Here is a 22,624-nt window from a genome sequence, read left to right on the forward strand (position 1 = left end):
TTCCACTAAGGATTAGTATCAGAGGGTAACATTTGCATAACAGAAGTTTATCAATGTCCGATTTTCAAATCTTTCTGTTACCTTAGTTAAGGAGAAACAATTCAGGCAAGAATTCAGTAAACAAACAAAACTGAAGGAATCTGAAATTCAAATACTTCATAGGCATAAATCTCAAAGATCGAAAATGAACTGACAATATGAAAAAGAAGATGTTGCATGATTGCCAATGAGACAACTGTCAACAAGAGACCTAAATGACACAGACATTAACAATTATAGGTCACCGTACGGCCTTCAACAATAAGCAAAGCCCATACCGCATAGTCAGCTATTAAAGACCCGGATAAGACGAACGCCATTTCTAAAAAAAGAAAAAAAGACAAACAGACAAATAGTAATACACATGACACAACATAGAAACTTAAGATTAAGCAACACGAATCCCAACGAAACCTGCAGGTGATCTTAGGTGCTCCAGAAGGGTAGATAGATTCTGTTCAACGTTGTTTTGCTCATGTTATTACAAACCCGGTAAATAGTCTAATGCCTAAGGTCACATTTGTGAAAAGGAAACGGGAATACATTTACGGCACAAGGAATATATCCGATATCATATATGAAACAGGTATTCCAAAATGGTCATCAGACTCAATGCGAATTATAATGTAGTCAAAATGTCACAATTAGGTTAAGGTCATAATGTACAGATATTACTACTATGCTGGCATAAAAGAGTATAAGAACAACAAAAACAAGTCAGTTTACATAGCACTATCTAGTCCATGAATTTAGTGTCGACTTCATTGTTTCTTTTTAGCAGTTTTATGCAAGGAGTACACATTTGTTACTGGAGTCAGTAGTTATCAAAGGTACAAGGATTATAATTTAGTACGCCAGACGCCCGTTTTGTCTACATAAGACTCCTCAGTGAAGCTCATAAAGCCAAACAAGTACAAAGTTGAAGAGCAATGAGGATTCACAATTCCAAAAAGTTGTGCCAAATACGGCTAAGGTAATCTATGCCTGGGATAAGAAAATCCTTAGTTTTTCGAAAAATTCAAAATTTTGTAAACAGGAAATTTATCAAAACGACCACATTATTGATATTCATGTTGACTACTGGGCTGGTGATACCCGCGGGGACGAAAAGTCCACCTTAAAGTGTGATCAAGTACGAGGGAACACATTAGTTGAGAAGATAAATCAACTGCTGTTGCCTTTATCAAATATATTAGGTTCATTCAACACAAATATATAAAACAATTTGATCTAAAGAATGGCATTCTTTTGAAATCTAATCTTAATTACAAAATAACCGGATGAAATTCAAACTAACAACATCCGTTGGGCGCACGTGCGCCCTTAAATAAGTTCCTAACTACGTGGGGTTTTTTTTTATATTGTTTGATCTTTTGTTTTATCACAGTTATTGCGGAAAACTAGACATGTTATAAACTTTACTTTTATTTGATGTCTTATATTATCACATCAGGTGCCAATTAAAAGAGGTGTCATAAACTGATATTAGATAAAGAATATGTCAAATTGTTAATGTACAGTACATGAAATTTCGGACAATGTCAGCACATAAAAGTGTTGTCTTTGTTAAATTTCTATGTTAAATGATATTCTTTAAATCAAATTTCAACAAAACATAATTGGTATAAGAAGATTTGGTACGAGTGCCAATGAGACAGCCTTCAATCCAGGGAATTTTTAAAAGTAAACCATTATAGCTGAAAGTGCAGCTCCAACATGAATACTTGGCTCACACTTGGCTTAGAAAAGTAAGCTATTGAGGGCCTAATAAATGACTTATGTAAAATCATTCGAACAGGAAAACCAAAATTGTCTAATCTATATGTCGTAAATTTTCATTTCTATCTTGTCGATAGGAATCAGTACAAAGAAAAGCACTTTACCTTTTATATAATGATGTAAATAGTTATCAAAGGTACCAGGATTATCATCTTCATTAGACTCATCAGTGATACTGTTATTAATGTTATTGAAACCCTCAACATACATATACTGTTTGATAGTTTAAAAGTTATAAAAACACTTTTATCTAACATAATAATGTAATTGGATCCGTACATGCCCCCTTCAACTAACCCTCACGCACTTTCTGCATTTTTTTTTTTTTTTTTTTTTTTATTTTTTTATTTTATTTTTTTTTTTTTGCTTGATGTTTTGTTTAATCACAGTTATTTCTCTACTGGAGACATGTTATAACCTTTTTTTTTAAATACGTTTTGTTCTATCACCTATTATGCTAATTATAAGATGATATAAATGACATTATACAAACAATAAGTATACCAGATGACGCACAATACATGTACTAGTGTCCAATGCAGCACAGAAAAGAGACGGTTTATAATGATACACATCAGCAGTTATTAGTTAAACCAAATTCCATTAAGGAATGGATGATGAAATCGGGTTTTATGTTCAGGGTACAAATTTTCTTGTCGTTGCTATTACTAACGGTTGCTACCGGATTATGACTTCTTGATTTGACCTTTCCCCATAATATCCACCGAAGTTTTAGGCCCTATACTATCACCAAAATTGCAGTGAAACGACGTGGGAACCATGAGGGCAGCTTGTGGTCATTCTTGACTAATTGGGGAAGGGCATACAGGCTTTGCATTGAAATTGTTACTTATGTCAATTAATGAACATACTGGTTACTTTATGAGGAAATAAATGTAACAAGCAATATATATCAACCTGTTCGCCAATCCTTACGTGCAAATGAAGCAACCGCACCCGGAAAGTGGAAAGGGATTTATATAAGTTGTAATAATCCTTTCCAATCCACTATAAATAAAAATGTTTAAGCCAAGTTAAATTAAAGGAAGGACTGAAATACTTTTGATAACGTATTGTTTTGTCATAATAAATGTTCCTCAATCGTTTAATGTTCATCCATGGAGATGCCTGATGTTGTTAGGGTATCATCAGCTAGTACACATGCAATACAAGATAAAAAAAGAAGATGTGGTATGATTGCCAATGAGACAGCTATCCACAAAAGACCAAAATGACACAGACATTAACAACTATAGGTCACCGTACGGCCTTCAACAATGAGCAAAGCCCATACCGCATAGTGAGCTATAAAAGGAAATGTAAATGTAAAACAATTCAAACGAGAAAACTAACGACCTTATTTATGTAAATAGATGAACGAAAAACAAATATGTAACACATAAACAAACGACAACTACTGAATTACAGGCTCCTGACTTGGGACAGGCACAAACATAAATAGTGTGGCGGGGTTAAACATGTTAGCGGGATTCCAACCCTCCCCCTAACCTGGGACAGTGGTATAACAGGACAACATAAGAACGAACTATAAAAATCAGTTGAAAAAGGCTTAACTCATCAGATTGACAAAAATACAAGTGGACGTGGCCCGGTAAGCTTATTTGTTTATACCCATGATAAAGCACACGAAATCTTGTCTTTCGGGTGTCTGCCCATTTTGTTTTGGTCTAGAATTAAGATAGATAACTTACACAACTTAAAGTCTTGTTTTTTCATCCATAACTCGAAAGAAATAACACGACGGGTACCGTATACGGTGCAATAAATGCTTACCCTTCCGGAGCGTGCCTAATTTCACTCCCGGTTTTTAGTGGAGTTCGTGTTGTTTCTTATTTATTATTTGTAACTATTAATGTAAATGTCTTTTGGTTTTTTGAGTCTTTGTTTACTCCTTGGTTTTGATTATCATTGTCTCCACACGCATAATTCCCCTACTAATAATTACTACGAATGTGATTGTGTTTGAAGTATACTGTTTTGAGGGGTTGACAGGGTAGACGAGGACTTCATATTGAGTCCTGCAAACTAATTCTATTTTAAGACTAGGATGAAAAAATAATCATCTTTACATATCTACAATTGTTCCTCATTCTCTCAGAATTGTTACCAAACTTACATTGTGATGTCATTATTTCATAGGGATATACTTAATTTATCATAAAAAATGCTGTATGCTAATTGAAAGTCATTTTAACGAAATGCTTATCTTTTTAATTATCTTTAATATCTTTTCCTTGAGAGGTTTAGATAGTTTAAAACCAGGTTTAATCCAAAAAAATTTACATAAGAAAATGCCTGTACCATGTCAGAAATATTCGTTTGATGTGTTTGCGCATTTAATTTTCCTATTCAATTAGGGCCTTTCCTTTTTTGAATTTCCCTCGGAGTTCCAACTTTTTGTGATTTTACTTTTTACTCAATTTGCGCTTCAGTATGTGAAGTAGAATGGTTGAATTCTAAACATCATAATCCATGTAATCATTGAGTCTTTATTTCAACATATTGCACTTTTTTTAAATTTAACATTATGATATTCTAAGCACTTCAGATAAATACAACATTTGAATGTGCCCAGATGCACACGGAGAGGAACAATTTGTTTTAAGGATAAACCGTCTTTCCTGGGCTGTCCAAGCCTATGTAGACAGGATTCTTTGCATCAGCGATTACTCGTACGCCAAGATAGGAAATGAAACCATCAATAGTGAATCCAAGTCCTGATGCTTCTACAATCTTCTTATACGCTTCAGCCTCTTTTTCATACTGGGCAATAATGGCCTGTGCCTCAGTGGTAGCTCTAAAATAATAATAATAATAACGAATAACCACCAATAAATCATTCGCTTTACCTAATGCGATTCGTAAGGTTGTCATTGTGTTTATTGTTGACCTCTAGATGTCTTTTGTTTGTTTACTTTTGTGCTCCTTTTGTTGTGTCGGTAATTTTCAAAACCATTTTCTTCAAATTATTTTGTTACGAATTTGTCATATTTGCAGTCCTATAAAAAATCCTACCTAGTAAATTTCTTAACTCATTTTCTTACAAACAATGAAAATTTTTGCACAACATAGTTTTTAAATTTTATCAGATTAAGCAGAGACATTGAAAGTTGGATATAGATTATCTCATGTAGTTGTTGTCATTTCTTTTTTGTTCATGTTGTAAAATGAGTATATTGGTCAAATTGAAATGGTTTCTGATTGTGTTTTATAAGTTTGCATGCAAAAAATGATTTAATAATGAAAACAACAATATGGACAGTTTTATAATTCTTATTTTATTTCTTTTCAAAATATGAGTTTATAATTTAATTGGCAAGGCTGTACATAGAAGCAATTGGAAATTACAAAATTCCTTCTAAAAAATTCTTTTCTTTTCTTTTTTTATTCAACAATATATTGTTCGCTGTTAACATTTTTCTAAACTAGTCCAGCCTTCTAGTGAAGGGTCTTTTTAGAAGATATCCAGGGTTTCTCTCTGTTTAACAATAATGCATTATAATTTATTTTAATTATAGTATATATATTTCATTTCCAATACTAAATAAATAAGTATACATGTATATGAAATTCTTAATCATCAATATGTATTATCTATTTTGTTTGGAAAGAAAACGTTTCCGGAAATATTTCACACTTGCCATTATCGATTTACTATAATGTAACAATACCTCTTCCTGGTTTGGAAATTAAAGTTTTTGTAGTGATTTAAGGTGGTATGAGTGTCTTCCTCCATCTTGGATTGTAAAAAACAGAGAACCAAAGGTCCAGATTTTCCATCAAGTTAGCAAAATTTTATGCCGGAATGCATATATTTAATGTGAATTTTCATTTATAAGAATATAACTTATAGATATTAATATTTTTGCAAATGTAAATTATTTTTAGTTGTTTTTAAAAAAAAAATAAATTTACATTTTAAGGGGAGGTAACTCTAAATAGTACATTTTCTGAAGGATTCTACATGGAATTTTCCTATTTTGTATTTTAGCCCGAAAAAACGTACGGTGACCCTATCTTTTCTTTTGATATTCTTAAAGCAGTGTCTGAAAGCTATCTTTTCCTGAAGTATTTGACACTATCATTTTGTTTAGTTTCTAATCACAAGATAGTGCTTTTCCCTGTATAATCCATACAAAATGTGTCATTTTGTCCCGTCCTGTAGCTTGAGAAAATGCGCGGTGACCTATCATTTTTATTATATTTTTCAACATGTATCAATAGATACTACGTTTTGGCAAAGTATCAACAAATTCTATCATTTTTATTTTAGACTCCCATACCACCTTAAATATGATTAATATGAGCTATTCACAGGTATGTATGAATAAAAATTTCATCATGTTGGTTTCGATTCTGTAAGAATTTTATTTTTAATATTCAGTTTTTTTACTTTATTCCAGAAATGTCCAAGAACATGGCATTCAAGAAACATGTGGTCATAATCCTCTACGATGTTGCAAAAAATGACTAGTGAAATATCGAAGATCTAGATCTTCAACTTGTTCAATAAAACTTTACAAGGTAAAATAAAGTGTAGCTATTTCCAACGCAATACTTTGTACTTATTATCTTATACACAATGATGAACAAACTTTAACATATTACATAAAAGACGCTTAATGTATTCAAGGTCTTCCAATGGTAAAAAGTAAAATCACAAAAATACTGAACTCAGAGGAAAATCAATTCGGAAAGTCCATAATCACATGGCAAAATCAAATAACAAAACGCATCAAAAACGAATGGAGAAGAACTGTCATATTCCTGACTTGAGTGTAAATTCACATTGCGATAAGACGTGTCACGGTACTTGTCTATCCCAAATTCATGTATTTGGTTTTGATGTTATATATATATGTTATATTTGTTATTCTCGTGGGATTTTGTCTATATGTGTTACATTTTAGTGTTATGTCGTTGTTCTCCTCTTATATTTAATGCGTTTCCCTCGGTTTTAGTTTGTTATCCCGATTTTGTTTTTTGTCCATGGATTTATGAGTTTTGAACAGCGGTATACTACTGTTGCCTTTATTTGGTACAGGCATTTTCAAATGCAGAAAATGGTGGATTCAACCTGGTTTTATAGCTAGCTAAACCTCTCACTTGTATGACAGTCGTATTTCGAACCGGTATTTTAATTTCCTTTTGAGTAAATATAAGAAAATATTTTCTGGTATCTACATTTTCCTAAATTTTCTTTTTTATTACAATTCATATTAATATTTACTGCAATAGTTTTCTTTGAATTTTTCTTTTTTTTTTTGTTTAAATCTGGAACCATTCTCTCGGAACGGCTTTCTTTAATTGGAAAAATTCTGACATCAAGTTACTTTTTATTGTAAGCTTTTGTAAAATAAAATTTTCTTCTATATTACCATTTTAACCAATGATGTCATTAGCAAAGATCATATTACTATTTATCAGGTTTTGGAATAAAAGCATATTACTATTTTTTACATACCCATTTTGATCTTCATGGATAATTTTTGATAATATTTTTAATGCGCTGAGCTAACGAATATGCTTTTAATTTTGTATCAACATTTAATAAAGTTCTTGGTCTTAAGTTATCTTAACTCAGTGGACAAAATATTATGGGAATGATTAATCAAGGGGGCAATTTTGTTTTCCAATTTTGTTTTCCCAAAAAGAAATAATCTGATCCCCAATCTGATGGGTGGATGTGGTCAGGCTGATGACAAAAAATACTCTGAATCCAGATTCCCCCATGCCTTATAGTGTAAAATTGTTGAAAAAAATATTGAATTATAAGCGTAGGAATAACAAAGAACAAAATGTCTGAATCAGACAAAAAATAAAACATAACCATCCCCCTTACCCCCATTAAATAAATGTTTACTCACATACCTGTTAGCTAAAATACGCGCAGCAGAATCTGCCTTATTAATGATAATTTTGGCCTGTGTTTCAGCTTCACGTATTTGAGTCTCAGCCTCTGTCAAAAGTCTTGGACGTTCGTTATTTGCCACCCGTATGTCTTCTCTGGCCCTTTCTTTACTCCTTATGGCACTTTCGTATTCTGTAGGTCGTGCAATGTTGTTCACCTAAAAAAAATATATCATTGTTACGGATGTTTACTTGTCATTTTTTGGAATTTTTGTTAGATTTTCGAAATCCTCTAGTTTTATCCATGTAAATGCCTTAAAACAATTTGCCTATGAACCCCCCTTTTTGTTTTTACAAATCTTTTACATGTATAATTATAAGCTATTTGTTAAAGTCTTATAAAATCTTATTTATTTTTTAATAGTTTTTGAGAACTTTAACTGGTCAATGATAAAGCTATGAAAAATCAAGAGAGAACATTTCCCCGCCAAAATTGCAATTGCTAATATTTCGAAAATAAGCACATTGACATTGTTTTTTTTTTTTTTTTTTTTTTTTTTTTGCTTTTTTGATTTCTCAATTCATACCCTAACAATATATACTAGTTTTATGGAAAGTTTTTTTTTTTTAAACTGAGCAGCAAACATCTTTAAGGGTGTATTTACTAGGTGAAATTAAATATATCAAGAACGTAGAATTGATATAATAAGCAGGAGGAGCATTGATTGAATAAAATAAGCTAAAAATATTAATAGCTCATTGGACTCCATTCTAGGATATTTGATTTTTGAAATATAACGGGGAAAAGGCTGACTCGGACTTTCACAATATATGTTCATAGGTATTATTGGGGTCTCAAGCAAAAGAAAGAACAATCATTAATCTGATTGAATTTAGTTAAATGACCTTTTATCACATATTGTGTTTGATATAAAAAAAAAAAACAAAAAAAAACTAGAGGCTCTACAGAGCCTGTGTCGCTCACCTTGGTCTATGTGAATATCAAACAAAGGAAGCAGATGGATTCATGACAAAATTGTGTTTTGGTGATGGTGATGTGTTTGTACATCTTACTTTACTAAACAGTCTTGCTGCTTATAATTATCTCTATTTATGATGAACGTGGCCCAGTAGTTTCAGTGGAAAATGTTAATGAAAATTTACAAATATTATGAAAATTGTTAAAAATTGACTATAAAGAACAATAACTCCTTAGGGGGTCAATTGATCATTTCGGTCATGTTGACTTATTTGTAAATTTTACTTTGCTGAACATTATTGCTGTTTACAGTTTATCTCTATCTATAATAATATTCAAGAAAATAGCCAAAAACAGCAAAATTTCCTTAAAATTACCAATTCAGGGGCAGCAACCCAACAACAGGTTGTCCGATTCATCTGAAAATTTCAAGGCAGATAGATCTTGACCTGATAAACAGTTTTACCCCCATGTCAGATTTGCTCGAAATGCTTTGGTATTTGAGTTATAAGCCAAAAACTGCATTTTACCCCTATGTTCTATTTTTAGCCGTGGCGGCCATCTTAATTTGATGGCTGGGTCACCGGACATATTTTTAAACTAGATACCCTAAAGATGATTGTGGCCAAGTTTGGATTAATTTGGGCAAGTAGTTTCAGAGGAGAAGATTTTTGTAAACGATAACTGAGATTTACGAAAAATGGCTAAAAATTGCCTATAAAGGACAATAACTCCTAAAGGGTCAACTGACCATTTCGGTCATGTTGACTTATTTGTAAATCTTACTTTGCTGAACATTATCGCTGTTTACGGTTTATCTCTATCTTTAATAATATTCAAGATAACCAAAAACAGCAAAATTTCCTTAAAATTACCAATTCAGGGGCAGCAACCAAACAACGGGTTGTCCGATTCATCTGAAAATTTCAGGGCAGATAGATGTTGACCTGATAAACAATTTTACTCCAGTCAGATTTGATCTAAATGCTTTGATTTTTGAGTTATAAGCCAAAAACTGCATTTTATCCCTATGTTCTATTTTTAGCCATGGCAGCCATCTTGGTTGGTTGGCCGGGTCACCGGACACATTTTTCAAACTAGATACCCCAATGATGATTGTGGCCAAGTTTGGTTTAATTTGGCCCAGTAGTTTCAGAGGAGAAGATTTTTGTAAAAGTTAACGACGACGGACGACGACGGACGACGGACGACGACGGACAACGGACGACGACGGACAACGAACGACGGACGCAAAGTAATGGGAAAAGCTCACTTGGCCCTTTGAGCCAGGTGAGCTAAAAATGAGTTTTAGGAGGCAAAATATTTAACCTTGTTTTCTACATTTGAAAATACCTGCACCAAGTCAGGAATATGACAGTCCATTCGTTTAATATTTTGTCATTTGATTTTGTCATTTGATTAGGGAGTTTCCGTTTTGAATATTACTCGGAGTTCGGTAAAGTTGTTATTTTGATTTTTATGCAATCAAGATAGTTCCCATTTCCTTGGTTTAAGGGAGTAGACCTTGGTTCAGGGAGATAACTCTTTAAATCAATTATGCGTTTGTTAAAGTCAAGTTTTGTCAATGAATTTTAAGCATTTACCTGAAACAGATTGGAAATAGTCTATGTATCCTAGAAGCTTAGAACATATTTATGAAAATGGCTGACACAAACGTACTGATGATTTTAAGAGTTATTTCCCTTAACCTAGGTCTAACTCCTTAAATTGCTTTGTAATATTACTTCTACAGATTTTTGTGATTTTACGTTTTGCAATGATGAATTGAACAAAAGTGTCAGTGTTTTTTTTTACATTTATACGACTGTCGTGTGTATTGTATGTGACTGCTGCCAAATCCAAATAGATGGTATGTATCCTTGTCAGTCATTAAGTGTGATCCAGTCTATATTTAACTTTTAAACTTGTGCGCTGTGTATCATCCATGATGATCTCCTTTTATAAGGTATTTCATTCAAATTGTACTCAAAATCTACTAACTTGTAAATCTGTCATTTCTGCGTTCAGCTTTTTATATCTGACCATTATGTTCTCCTTTACCTTTTCCTGAAAATTGGCACGCTCTGTTTGGAACTGAGATGTGTTAAAATGGCTACATGTCTCGTGTATAGCAGATTCCCCTTTAAAAATATATGTATCGATAAAGGTTGCTACATCTTGAAGTACGATGGAAACCACATGTTGAACAGGATCTGCCCTACCGTTGGGAGCACCTGAGATGACCCCTAGTTTTTAGTTGGGTTCGTGTTGCTTAGTCTTTAGTTTTCAATGTTGCGTCGTGTGTACTAGTATTTGTCTGTTTGTCTTTTATTTTCTTTTTTAGCCATGGCGTTGTCAGATTATTATCGATCTATGAGTCCCTCTGGTATCTTTCTCCCCTCTTTTAGGACAATTGATCATTTCAGAAATTAAATGTTATTTTGGTTGGCTTCAAGAGAAGGTTTTCTACCCGGAAAACTAGTTAAGCCTCAGAGTTTAAGCATTGTGTTATGGAATAGAATGGAACTATTGTGCAACATATTATGACACAAAGTCCATAATATATATTAATTCCATGGAAAATTGGCCAAAATTAAGAAGAGTAATTTCAAAGCAGTTCGTCATCACAAATTTGCAATAAAGCCTTTAGCATGAAGCAAACTCACACCTCACTGTAAGGTCAATATGGTAACTACTGAGCATTAATCGGATTTTTTTACTTAATACCATTGAAACTGCATCTGTCCATTAAGTTACAAAACTCGCCCATATTTACTGCTTATATTCGTTGATATATAGTTGTACTAACCATTAGATTAAAAACATCCTTTATGTAGTATTTTAAATGTTATAAAAAAGGCTGATATTACCGTCTGCTTTCTTGCATTTATTATAGTTGAGATGAGGTTAATCCATTGCAACCAATCGTCATAACTTAATCAAAAATGGAGTTTCGAAATGAAACATAATTACAAATACCGAGAAATACCAACAGTAGCTTTTTTTATCTATTATCTATGATATGTCTAAAGACAAAAAAGAAATAATATCGTTATAAAAGAACTTCATTTATATGAAAATGAGATTGGGTGAAATATTCTAATAACTCGTCTTTTCAGAATCAAGAGGACTATAGGTAATCTGATTGTTCGTACACCAAAATAGAAATAACGTTACGTAATTACTTGAATTTCTATTGTTTATCACGTTTTAAACCAATTACAACGTTTTGGAGTAGTACGTTTTTCAAATTATTAGGCGAATTGGTACATGATACCTTCATATTTGAGAATCTTCGTGTAACCATCTTTGTCCCTGAACTCAAGAATGACCTTCCTTAGTTTGTCCGATCTGACTTTGTACTGATAGGTTACGTCTAGGACAATTTGAACTCCATCCTTGTTTAAACTCTGAAACAGATTACAGTAAAAATGAAACAGAAATAATTATATCACCTTAGAGACTACAAAGGGTCTGGTTCACACATGATATATAGAAAACAGAACTAAATAGTATTAATGAAAAGAGCAAAGCTAAATTAAATGAAAAGTGTTCTTCCAAAGTCTTGCATTCAGTGTAACAGGTTGCGCTTGGCTGGTTTATGAATGAATTTACGAACTTATCATTGAAACAAATGCGAAGCAAGCTTCGCTAAAAATGGTAAAACAAATAATTTTCTGATTACTGCTGTATCATGTTATTTATTGTTCTAATATCTGATGTTCACATTCATTATTTGTATTGATATATTAGTAGTATGTTTCTTTTTTTATATAGATATAAGACTTCTAGTAGATGTTAGATTAATATGTTCTGACTGGTATTAATTTCAATTGCCTCCGAGCCTTATACAAAATGTATTTGGTCAACACTTTTACAACCAAATGAATTTACATTAAAATCTTTAGTTATATATTTACTTCTAGATGGTTAAATGTAAGTGATGTGTAAACACTTGGAAATATGATGAATTTGAATCCAGGAAGTCCGGTGTGTAAACCTTCTCTTTCTGTGGTATTTTCCAAAATTTTCCTAATCGTATCATACTTTATACCAACTGTGAATGAAAAAATCAAATTATTTATCTTTGACTACCTTTCTTATGACTTTGTGTTTGCTTTCATTAAAAAAGACAGGTAGAGGCTCCGAGGAACAGTAGTGATCACCTTGAAATTTGCATGAAATTGAAACATTGCAATATGTAGATTACCTTAGCTGTATTTGGCAAATCTTTTAGGAATTTTGGTCCTTAGTGCTCTTCAACTTCGTACTTCACTTAGCCTTTTTAACTTTTTTGGATTCGAGCGTCACTGATGAGTCTTTTGTAGACGAAACGCGCGTCTGGCGTATATACAAAATTTAGTCCTGGTATCTGTGAAGAGTTTATGTATATACATAAGAATGTTTGTGTCGATATGCAACAATGTGATGCACATGTTTGCCTGCGGAGTCTAATGAAGATTTATCATTTACTTGAAAGTAGATATTTTGTCCATTTCATCAAAAATATTTTTTTTTAATATTAGTTAAAACGCAAATCATTTAGCCTCAATATGCAGTCGACTGACAATTTTTGTATTATTTACGTGTTTGTATGTTTGATTTTGCTGATTAGTTTAAATTTTTACAGTTTTTGTCAAATTCTCCTAGTTTCCGAGAAAGAAGCAAAACTCGGTAAATTTTCATTCAATGGCAACATCTTTCATAAACTAAATCGTCAATTTGACCATATTGACTTTCTTGTAGATCCCTTCTTAATGATTTCATTTTAAGTTTTGTTTCTCTTTGTCTTCAATTCCTTTTGGGAGAAAATGGGTAGAAATCGTTTTGCAAGGATAATAACTCGTATACGTCTTATGATTGTATCAATTTGATTTTTTTATCTAGTTTTGTTGATTGTGTTAATTTAAACAGTATCTTTAATAGAAGTTTCCACAAACTAAGTACTCATCATAGATACCAGGATTAAAATTTATATATACGCCAGACGGGCGTTCGGGCGTTCCGTCGAGCGTTACTGATGAGTCTTTTGTAGACTAAACGTGCATCTAGCGTATATACAAAATTTAGTCCTGGTACAAATGTATCTATGATGAGATTATCTACAAAGATTCATCAATCAGTGACGCGCGGATAAAAAAAAATATATGTCCTTAAAGGCATTCACTCCTAGAAGAAGTCGACTTCTGATTGCAAGCATGTTTTTTCAATTGTAGATATTGTTGGTAATAATTTTTGCGTTCAACAATTTCTCTTCATCTTTAACATGTTCAATAGATAATATTGTGAAAATTGAAATCCAAGATCAATTCCATCTATTGTAAACAACGTGGTCGTGTGGTCTTAGTGGTTCATTCAAAGCTACTAACTGGCTGTCGCCACTGAGGCAAACCCTGCTTGTGACAGGTGTGGTTCGAACCTGATCTTAGTTGACCTAAATTTCTGTTTTCCTACCGAAGTTCGGTGGTTCTTCCTGGGTCATCGAAGACTGATCACCAGGATAAAGCAAAGAAGGCCGAATGTTGAGTTAAACACCAACAGTCAATCTAATAACATCAAACTATTTTGAATTGATTTCTGCAAAATTGACCTACTCATGCTTCTTGTTTTGTTGATCTTTTTTTTTAATTCTCTGTTCTAAAAAATGAAATTGGTAAAAATAGTGATTTGTATATTCTTTTTATGACTCGTCTGAGAATCAATATGTTAACTTTCTTCCTATGGAATCAATCTAAAAATAACTGCAATTTTGTAAATTTGAATTTATTCAATACCCATAAAAAATAAGGATCGTGAACAGTATTGCTTATATTGAAATTTGAAAGCACAACGATCCCAAACTCTTTTACAGAAGTTTGAAAGTAATCATTTTCGAACATTTAAAAAACCAAGCTATCTACCGTAAAGCGGGTTATTTTCGCGGGGAGTACATTTACGCTTATTTTCGCGGATAGAAAAAATCGCAATAATAGATTCCACCAATTTAAAGGTGAACATGTAAAGATATTGATAACAGTTTTAAATTCCCCAAAATAATAACCGCCAAAATATTTCGTATGCCTTTTTCTATTAAAATCACGAAATTTTTTCACCCGCGAAAATAATCGCTATATGGTACCTTAACGATATTTTTCCACGTACTTTCATCTGAATCCAACTTCTTCAGTGAAGTAGCCACTACTGCTATCACCGTGATAATAACAACCAGAACAATGACGGTGATAACAACACACTTACTGCTACACATCTTGTTTTATGTTTTCTGTAAATAAGAATATAACATCCAAAAACATCCGGAAAAGACATGATGGAGACAATGTGATTTAGTGAGCAAGAACTACTAAGTTCACTATTGCTCCTGTTGACATCAGTTAGAAACATTTAAAAGAAAATATACGCCTACCTGTCGATCCTAAGTTTTTCGACATAAAAGCGGACCCGCATGAATCATTTTTGTTTTTTTCCTAAAATGATTCATCTTAATCAACAATCCTATAAACTTGGGAAATGTGTTGACTGGTCACTGTTGGACTCTCCTCTCAGAGGTAACAATTAAAACAAAAATTTTCTATTTACCGTTGCATGTAACATTGATCAAATAAACATTCTGTATAGTGATGTGAAATGTTCGAACTGCTTAGCAATAATCAATGGTTGGTTAAATGTACAATATACATTGTAGAGGGAAAAGATCATACACGCGTTAGTAAATTTTCTTGCCCCATATTAAATAAACTCATCATTGATTCCAGGATTAGAATTGTGTACATAAGACGCGCGTCTCGTCTTTAAAAGACTTATTATTGACGATCAAATAAAGAAATGATTAAAAAGGCCAAATAAAGGACGAAGTGAAAAAGCAATAAAGAAAAAAATTTTCGAAAGTTTCACGCTTATCATTTTTTGGGTATAAAAGACTTAGAATTTCGAAAAAATCAAATTTGTTTTAAAAATAGTTTATGATGATACATATCAACATAGAAGTGCTGACTTATGTGCTGGTGATACCCTTGGAGTTTAACTTATGCTTTTTGATATGTTGTATTGAAGGCGTGACGTTTTTTTATTCACATTTTTCTTTTAATTCATCTCAGTTAATCAAACCATACCCCTAAAAGTACCTGCAAAGGCAGTCTACAGCCATAGCATATGTCAGTTTATCTAGGATCAAGGTCATAGTTGATATAGTCATATTGGCATTCTTGCCAAAACGTGTTTCCTAATGATCAATCAAATACTCCGAATAGATTTGCAAGCGTTCATAGATATATAGATAAAGGAAGATGTGGTGTGAGTGCCTATGAGACAACTCTCCATCCAAATTACAATTTTAAAAAGTTAACCATTATAGGTCAATGTACGGCCTTCAACACGGAACCTTAGCTCACACCGAACAATAGGCTATAAAGGGCCCCAAAATTACTAGTCATGTAATGTATGGTCATATGTTGTGCTTGGAAACTCAGACACAAAAAACACGGAAGTGTCTGTCTTGATAGGGTCTTTATTTCAGTGTTCTCTTTTTTTATCTTTATTCTCCACATTTACAGAATAATGAACAACATGTGCAGATTAAGAATAGAAAAAATAAATAAAGAATACATAAAACTTAGGTGCTTTTAAATATAAAGAATAGAGAATAATTAGCAAAATTAATAAGAAACAATAGGTATTAACACAAGAGGAAACTTGCTTAAAAATACACAATTTGTAAAATGCAGTCACCAAAAATAAGTCATTGCAAAATATAAAACGCATTTAAAAATATACCGAATAAACTCATCCCCTTTCGAAGGAACTAACACAATCTCAATATCAAAATATGATTTAATTGGAAAATTTTAAACAACACAGAACAGACAATTCAGTATATGTAAAAAAATGATCTGCTTTCATTCATTACATTATTTCAAAACCTAAAAGTTGTCTTACCTTTGAAATAACAAAATGTATCACCGCTTAGGTCTCTAAAATAATTGAAATTCTGAAATGCGGATGTGTACAAATTGCATATTCACGTTGTGGTTGCAAACAAATTAAGACGTATTTCTTTTTAAATCCCCAGGTATTGACGTCAACCAAGCATACAAAAGCGATATTAGAATCATGTCAGAGGTATCGAAAATACCTGTACATTGTATATGATGTAATCGTAAAGAGTAAAACGTTATGACAAAATTCGGTCACATTGTTGTTTGATATATAAATTAATATACAAACAACTTACCACAAAACAGATAGAGGATAAAATCATACGCGATTAGTATTTCAGGTGTATTGTAAACATACTTATTTACGCGAGCGATTTATTTTTCGCAACTTACGCGAGTACAAAAATTTCGCGAATATTAATCTTCGCAAATATATAAAATTTGATTATTTCTTATTTAACTTCATCAAGTAAATTTGGGAATCGCTAAATCAAATCGCCGCGAAATGGACTAGAAAGGGTTAAATAAACTCATCATAGATACCAGGAATGCAATTTTATCATTACGCCAGGCGCGCGTTTCGTCTATAAATGACGCTAGAATCAAATAAACGTGAAGTAGAATGTCCCTAAAATTAAGCTGATTTACAGTATTCTTCATCCAACACCATTTGTATTCTTTTTATATGGTAGTGACTTAATTCATCAGGATTGAAATTTTCCATTTATGCCAAACGACCGTTTCGTCTACAAAAGTCAGTGAAGTTCGTACGAAAAATGTTAAAATGGCAATAAAGTACGAAGTTGAAGAGCATTGAAAGCCACAAAATCCTTAAAGTTTTTTTCAACTACAACGGTGACCTATAGTTGTTAATGTCTGTGTCATTTTGGTCTCTTGTGGACAGTTGTCACCTTGACATTCATACCACATCTTCTTTTTTATAAGGTAATCTTTTGGTTAGGTAGATAACCGTTATTATTTCTAAAAGAATTAAAACTCAACTAGCAGTGCCTGATCCAGTATTTGTAAATAAACTTATGGAAGTGTAATTATCTAGTCATTCTTGTAAGAAAAAAAATATTAGACATTAAACGAAAGTATGGTCTTCTTATCAAGTTATAACTATATATTTCATTTACAGGATATGGTAACCGTTTCTCAAATCGTATTTATCAATTTCAAACAGTAATTGCTTTCTCAAATTATTTTTATGTATTACATATTCTATTTATTCACCTGTGGCAGGTAAGACCAACGAATATCAAAATATATGTGTAAATTTAATGTAAATATTGTCATGTGACAGATCAAAGTGTAATAAAAAAAATATTATCGTGTACATGTAAAGTAAATACTGTCATGTGACAGATAATAATATCCGTGTTTATTATCGAATAGAACAGTACACATTGCATGCGCATGCTACAAAAAAAGGAAGTCATTTAAAGAAATAAAGCTTTTCATATAAAGGATTAAATTGGATATTATGGAAACCTTTATGAAGGTTAAAGACATAGCACTGCCGAATAAGAAGTTCGTCAATAATTCCACTTCCGTCTTGGACCATACACAAATCAGAGATGGGATTTGGGACGAAGACCTTCATGATGAAGATAGCATAAACAAATTCAAGGAATTTTCCTCCGGTCTATTGTCACTCGATGAAGTTGAATTGACCAACATTTTTAATGCGCTCGATTTTGAACAATGTGTTTCTATGGACAATCCTAAAGCTACAGAGATTGTTACAAGTATAGAATGTTTAATAACTTCTCTCCTTCAAAAGGTAGGAGAAATTGATGCACGATTTAAGTCTTCCCTTATCAAGGGTGGTAGTTTTTATGATGGTACAAAAATAGGAGAAATAGATGAGTTCGATTTTGTGGCACTAATTGATTCATTATCCAAAGAAGGGGTTCTCGAGGCCCGAGAAGCAAAACAAAAGAAAGGTTTTGTGTTTCTGACCGTTAAGGACAGGGGAGCATTGAAGGAATTTGAAGATTTTATCGATAGCGATGGAGTCATTTGTGTTAAAATGTTTAAAGAGCATTTTTCATACCTTTTATTTTCTGCTCTATCTGAAATTGAGATACCAGAAAACATTATTCCATCTAGCAGATTTAACAGTGGAGATGAAAACGATGATGACTGGGTACCATTGTACCACGGGCCTTGTGCGAAACTAAATTTGACCTACATTTGCACTACAACGCCAGATGTTATTGAAATTGACATAGATATTGCACCTGGTATCGCATTCCCAAATAAGATGTATATTCCACCAGTTCTTGAAACGCTTAGTCATCTACATCCAAACGAATTTCTAAAGACATTGAACGCAATATGCGACAAGGAAGACATATTTGTTGTTCCATTCGATTTTGATACTACAGAGAAAATTGGGGAGTCGTCGTGGATTTATAAATACAGTGATACCTGGAGAATTTCATTTTCCTCTATTGAAAAAGCTGTGTTTTCATTATACAGTCACAAAAGTACAGAAAAGACCTTTTATAGACTTCTAAAAATTCTAAAGGAATTTCACTTTCAAAAGTCTGATGATGTCATCGAAAAAAGTGGTTCCAAACACTTGAAAGGTTACGAACCACCAAGTACACTTGTGTCTACAAGTGGTTTAACCATCCAGCCCTTGTTCTGCAATGACGATGACGAAGATGAAAAGTCAGAGGAGTCAGAAAATCAGGAAGTAGATTTTAAGGAAGGATTTTGTGTTGAATCAATATACCAAAACACAAATTTTGATGCGAATGATTACGAAGCCGCTTATGACAAGACAAAAGAAAATACAATATATGTAAAAGATATGACGGCCTATCCAAAAGAGCAAATGGAGACACCAATACATTATGTTGATGAAAATGAGAACAAATGTAGCCTCCCAACATCTGCAGTATGCAAGTCGAGCAATATTTCGCTAAAACCAATAGTGGCTACACCATCTGAAAATCAAGAAGGCCGATATAAGGTATACAAACCTAAACTTCCGACTCATTCCGATCAGAAAATGGCATGTACAAATAATAGAACGAGTACCCAAAGTATTGAAGAATATTATCCGGACGGAGCAAGTTTCCCTGACAAAGTAAATTTTAAATGTGGAAAAAATCCAATGACAACAAATTCACATGATACTGAGGAGTATTCTGAATCTGGAAGTTTTTTGCAGGCTACAAACTCCGAATCTCTTCAGAATTATTCGAACAGTTCTAACATTTCCAATATAAATGACATAGAAATTCTTTATTTGAGAGAGAAGGGTTCTGAGTGGTAAGTCAAGATATATTCGATGCAAAAGCTCAAGCAGAACATTTTAATGAGAGTCAAACATCTTCATCAAGCAACGAAATAGATTCAACTGAGCCAGGTACACTGATTTCACAGACAACCCCTTTCGGAGATACTTTTAAGATTTTGAAATACAGAGAGTCGTTGCCTCTTTTCAAAACTTACTATTTAAAGATGCTCTTTCTTGCAATGAAAACAGCTTATCCTAGAGATAATGACTGGGCAGAGGACAAATTATGTTCTCTTGTGATATCGGCACTGCAAATGTTATATTACGCTTTCTCGTCCAAAGAGAAGGGGTTTCTCAATTACTGGTTCCAAGATTATGTGGAAAATCGTACACGAGAATCTACTTCGATTGAAATTATCTTCTGTTTGGATGAAACACTGGCACTGTTCAAAGAATTTGCAGAGATGCCAGACGTCTAATAGTACTTCCTTTGCATTTTTTGGTTCGAGCGTAACTTACGAGTCTTTAAAAGACGAAACAATTGCCCGGTGTACACATTTTGAAAAACTGGTATCTTTGATGGGATTATTTACAACCGATACAACAAAGTTTTGGATACATAAATGAGCAAAAAATGTCAAAAACATATTTATGTTACGATAATATATGGCTTTGTACAATTCCCTTTATTCAACACTGGCATATCTGGATATGCTTTTCATAAACTGTTATCAAAGAGATATGTTTCGCTTTTTTCGCCAATGCCTATACAACTGCATACCAAATATTATTGACCTAACACTAGTGGTTCCCCATTAGCCGACCTCATCACAAACAGACTGAAACTAATACATGAAAGCTAAGCAAAGGTTTCATAGTTAATAGACCATGACTGAGAGGGTGGGGCCAACTATTCCTCATGAAATGAGATAAGTCAATGCTTCTACAACTGCATACCAATTATCATTAACTTACAACTAGTGGTTCCCCATAAACTGACCTAATCACAAAGTAATTCACGAAAAGTTGAAAACTAAGCAAAAGTTTCAGTCAATAGACTATAACTGAGTGGGTGGAACCAAATGATCTCTATGGTAATGAGATGTGCCAATACTAATACAACTGCATACCAAATATCTTTTACTTATCACTAGTGGTTCACCATAAACTAGACCTAATCACAAACAAATACATTATTGACACTGCCGCCACCGTCGCCGGAAACAGCATACCTATGTTTCTTAAAACAATATTCTGCAATCTTTTTTTTTTTGGCAATCCCTTTGCAAAAAGTTGTGATTCATGATCAATGCATTGTCTATCACTAGGAGGATATAATCCTACCATCTATGGTTTTGACTGTCCCTCTGGTATCTTTCGGCCCTCTCTTATATTAAAACAAGCTATTATCTTAAATATGCATGAAGTGTTGTAACTTGATGCTTCATAAATATTGTGACATAGTGATTGTGAAATAAATACAACTTTTCAACTTAAAGAAATAATCCACATTGCTTTTCTCCAAATACCATATGCCACAATTGTATTGCTTTAAGATTATAGATTGTATTCTACATAGTGGTGTAAAAATGAGCCCGACAATAAAACATCAGTGTGCTGGAGTTTTTCAACATATTTGTTCGATTTTGGGGTAGAACTTCGCGGCATGTTGTTAGCATTCCCAAGTAATCTAACTCTGCATCGTCCCTTGCCGATGTTTTCCTATTTTCTTATTTTCATATGAGCCGGAGTTTCTTCAGACACGTGATTATGAAGATCAAAGACACTAAATTATTTAATTACACATACAGGTAAATCGATGATGTTCCATTATCAATACACACTTTTCGGCTTGCTTCACGTTTATTTATCCTCCTCAACTAGAAATTAAAGTAACTTCAGATACACCTTCCTCTACATCATTCTAGAAATTTTCCTAGAATTTTAAAACAGTTGTCATCTCAGTACAAACCAGGCGATATGTGCGTTTTGTAAACTGATGTTTGTCTTTTTTTTTTTTTTTGATATTGTTTCTTTTGGTTGTTTGACTCGTCGTGCTTCGGTATGTATGCATTTCACCATCGAGTTTTATACTTTTTAACTTTGGGCATTCCTGGTGCAGGTGGGTACTGGGATACGAATCGAACATTTAATGCGACTGTCACACAAGTGAGAGGTTAAGTTAGCTATAAACCAAGTTCAATCCAACATCATCTACATAAGAAAATGCCTGTATCAAGTCAGGAATATGACAGTTGTTATCCATTCGTTTGATGTGTTTTATCTTTTGATTTTATCATTTTGCTTCGGGACTTTCCGTTTTGTGATTTTACATTTTACACTAAGTGTTATTCATGTTTCATCTTTATTTTGTTTTCCACTGCATTTTTTTACTTATTCGAGGTGTATACTATATAACATGTATCCCAGTTTTTGATGGGGTTAGTGTTGCTTAGTCTGTATTTTTCTGTTCATGTGTTTGGTGTACTATTGGTTGTCTATTTTGTCCTTTTCTTTATCGTCCATGTCGTTGTCTATTTATTTTCGATTTATGAGTTTGAATTTTCCTCTGGTATCTTTCGCCCCTATATTATATAAGGTATGTACCATCAATAACCTTTTTATTTTATGAAACTGTGCTTACTCTGTAATCGTTTGAGCGTACCTGAAGTGTTACCCAATAAAATAGATGTAGATAGGTTGTGCCAGTTGAAGCAGACGATTACATCATTGTCAAATTTACATCACTGATGAGTCTTTTGTAGGCGA

At 32.9% G+C, this 22,624-nt stretch overlaps 2 protein-coding genes and 1 long non-coding RNA gene across 3 annotated transcripts in view; 1 reads left to right on the top strand and 2 right to left on the bottom strand.

Moving 5' to 3' along the window:
- LOC143058974 (uncharacterized) overlaps positions 1-22,624 on the bottom strand; it is a 399,737-nt gene that overhangs the window by 177,658 nt on the left and 199,455 nt on the right. The window lies entirely within an intron of this gene.
- Positions 4,309-16,827, bottom strand: LOC143058973 (uncharacterized). Its single transcript, XM_076232456.1, has 7 exons — positions 16,601-16,827; positions 14,810-14,930; positions 12,589-12,725; positions 11,946-12,078; positions 10,670-10,809; positions 7,711-7,907; positions 4,309-4,636 (listed from the first exon to the last, which is right to left on the bottom strand). The coding sequence occupies exons 2-7, from the start codon at positions 14,913-14,915 to the stop codon at positions 4,441-4,443; spliced, it is 909 nt and encodes a 302-aa protein (XP_076088571.1). The 5' UTR covers positions 14,916-14,930; positions 16,601-16,827; the 3' UTR covers positions 4,309-4,440.
- LOC143058289 (uncharacterized) lies at positions 17,978-20,595 on the top strand. Its single transcript, XM_076231772.1, has one exon. The coding sequence runs from the start codon at positions 18,086-18,088 to the stop codon at positions 19,889-19,891; it is 1,806 nt and encodes a 601-aa protein (XP_076087887.1). The 5' UTR covers positions 17,978-18,085; the 3' UTR covers positions 19,892-20,595.

The sequence above is a fragment of the Mytilus galloprovincialis genome, chromosome 14 (assembly GCF_965363235.1).
Source record: "Mytilus galloprovincialis chromosome 14, xbMytGall1.hap1.1, whole genome shotgun sequence".
Lineage (NCBI taxonomy): Eukaryota > Metazoa > Mollusca > Bivalvia > Mytilida > Mytilidae > Mytilus > Mytilus galloprovincialis.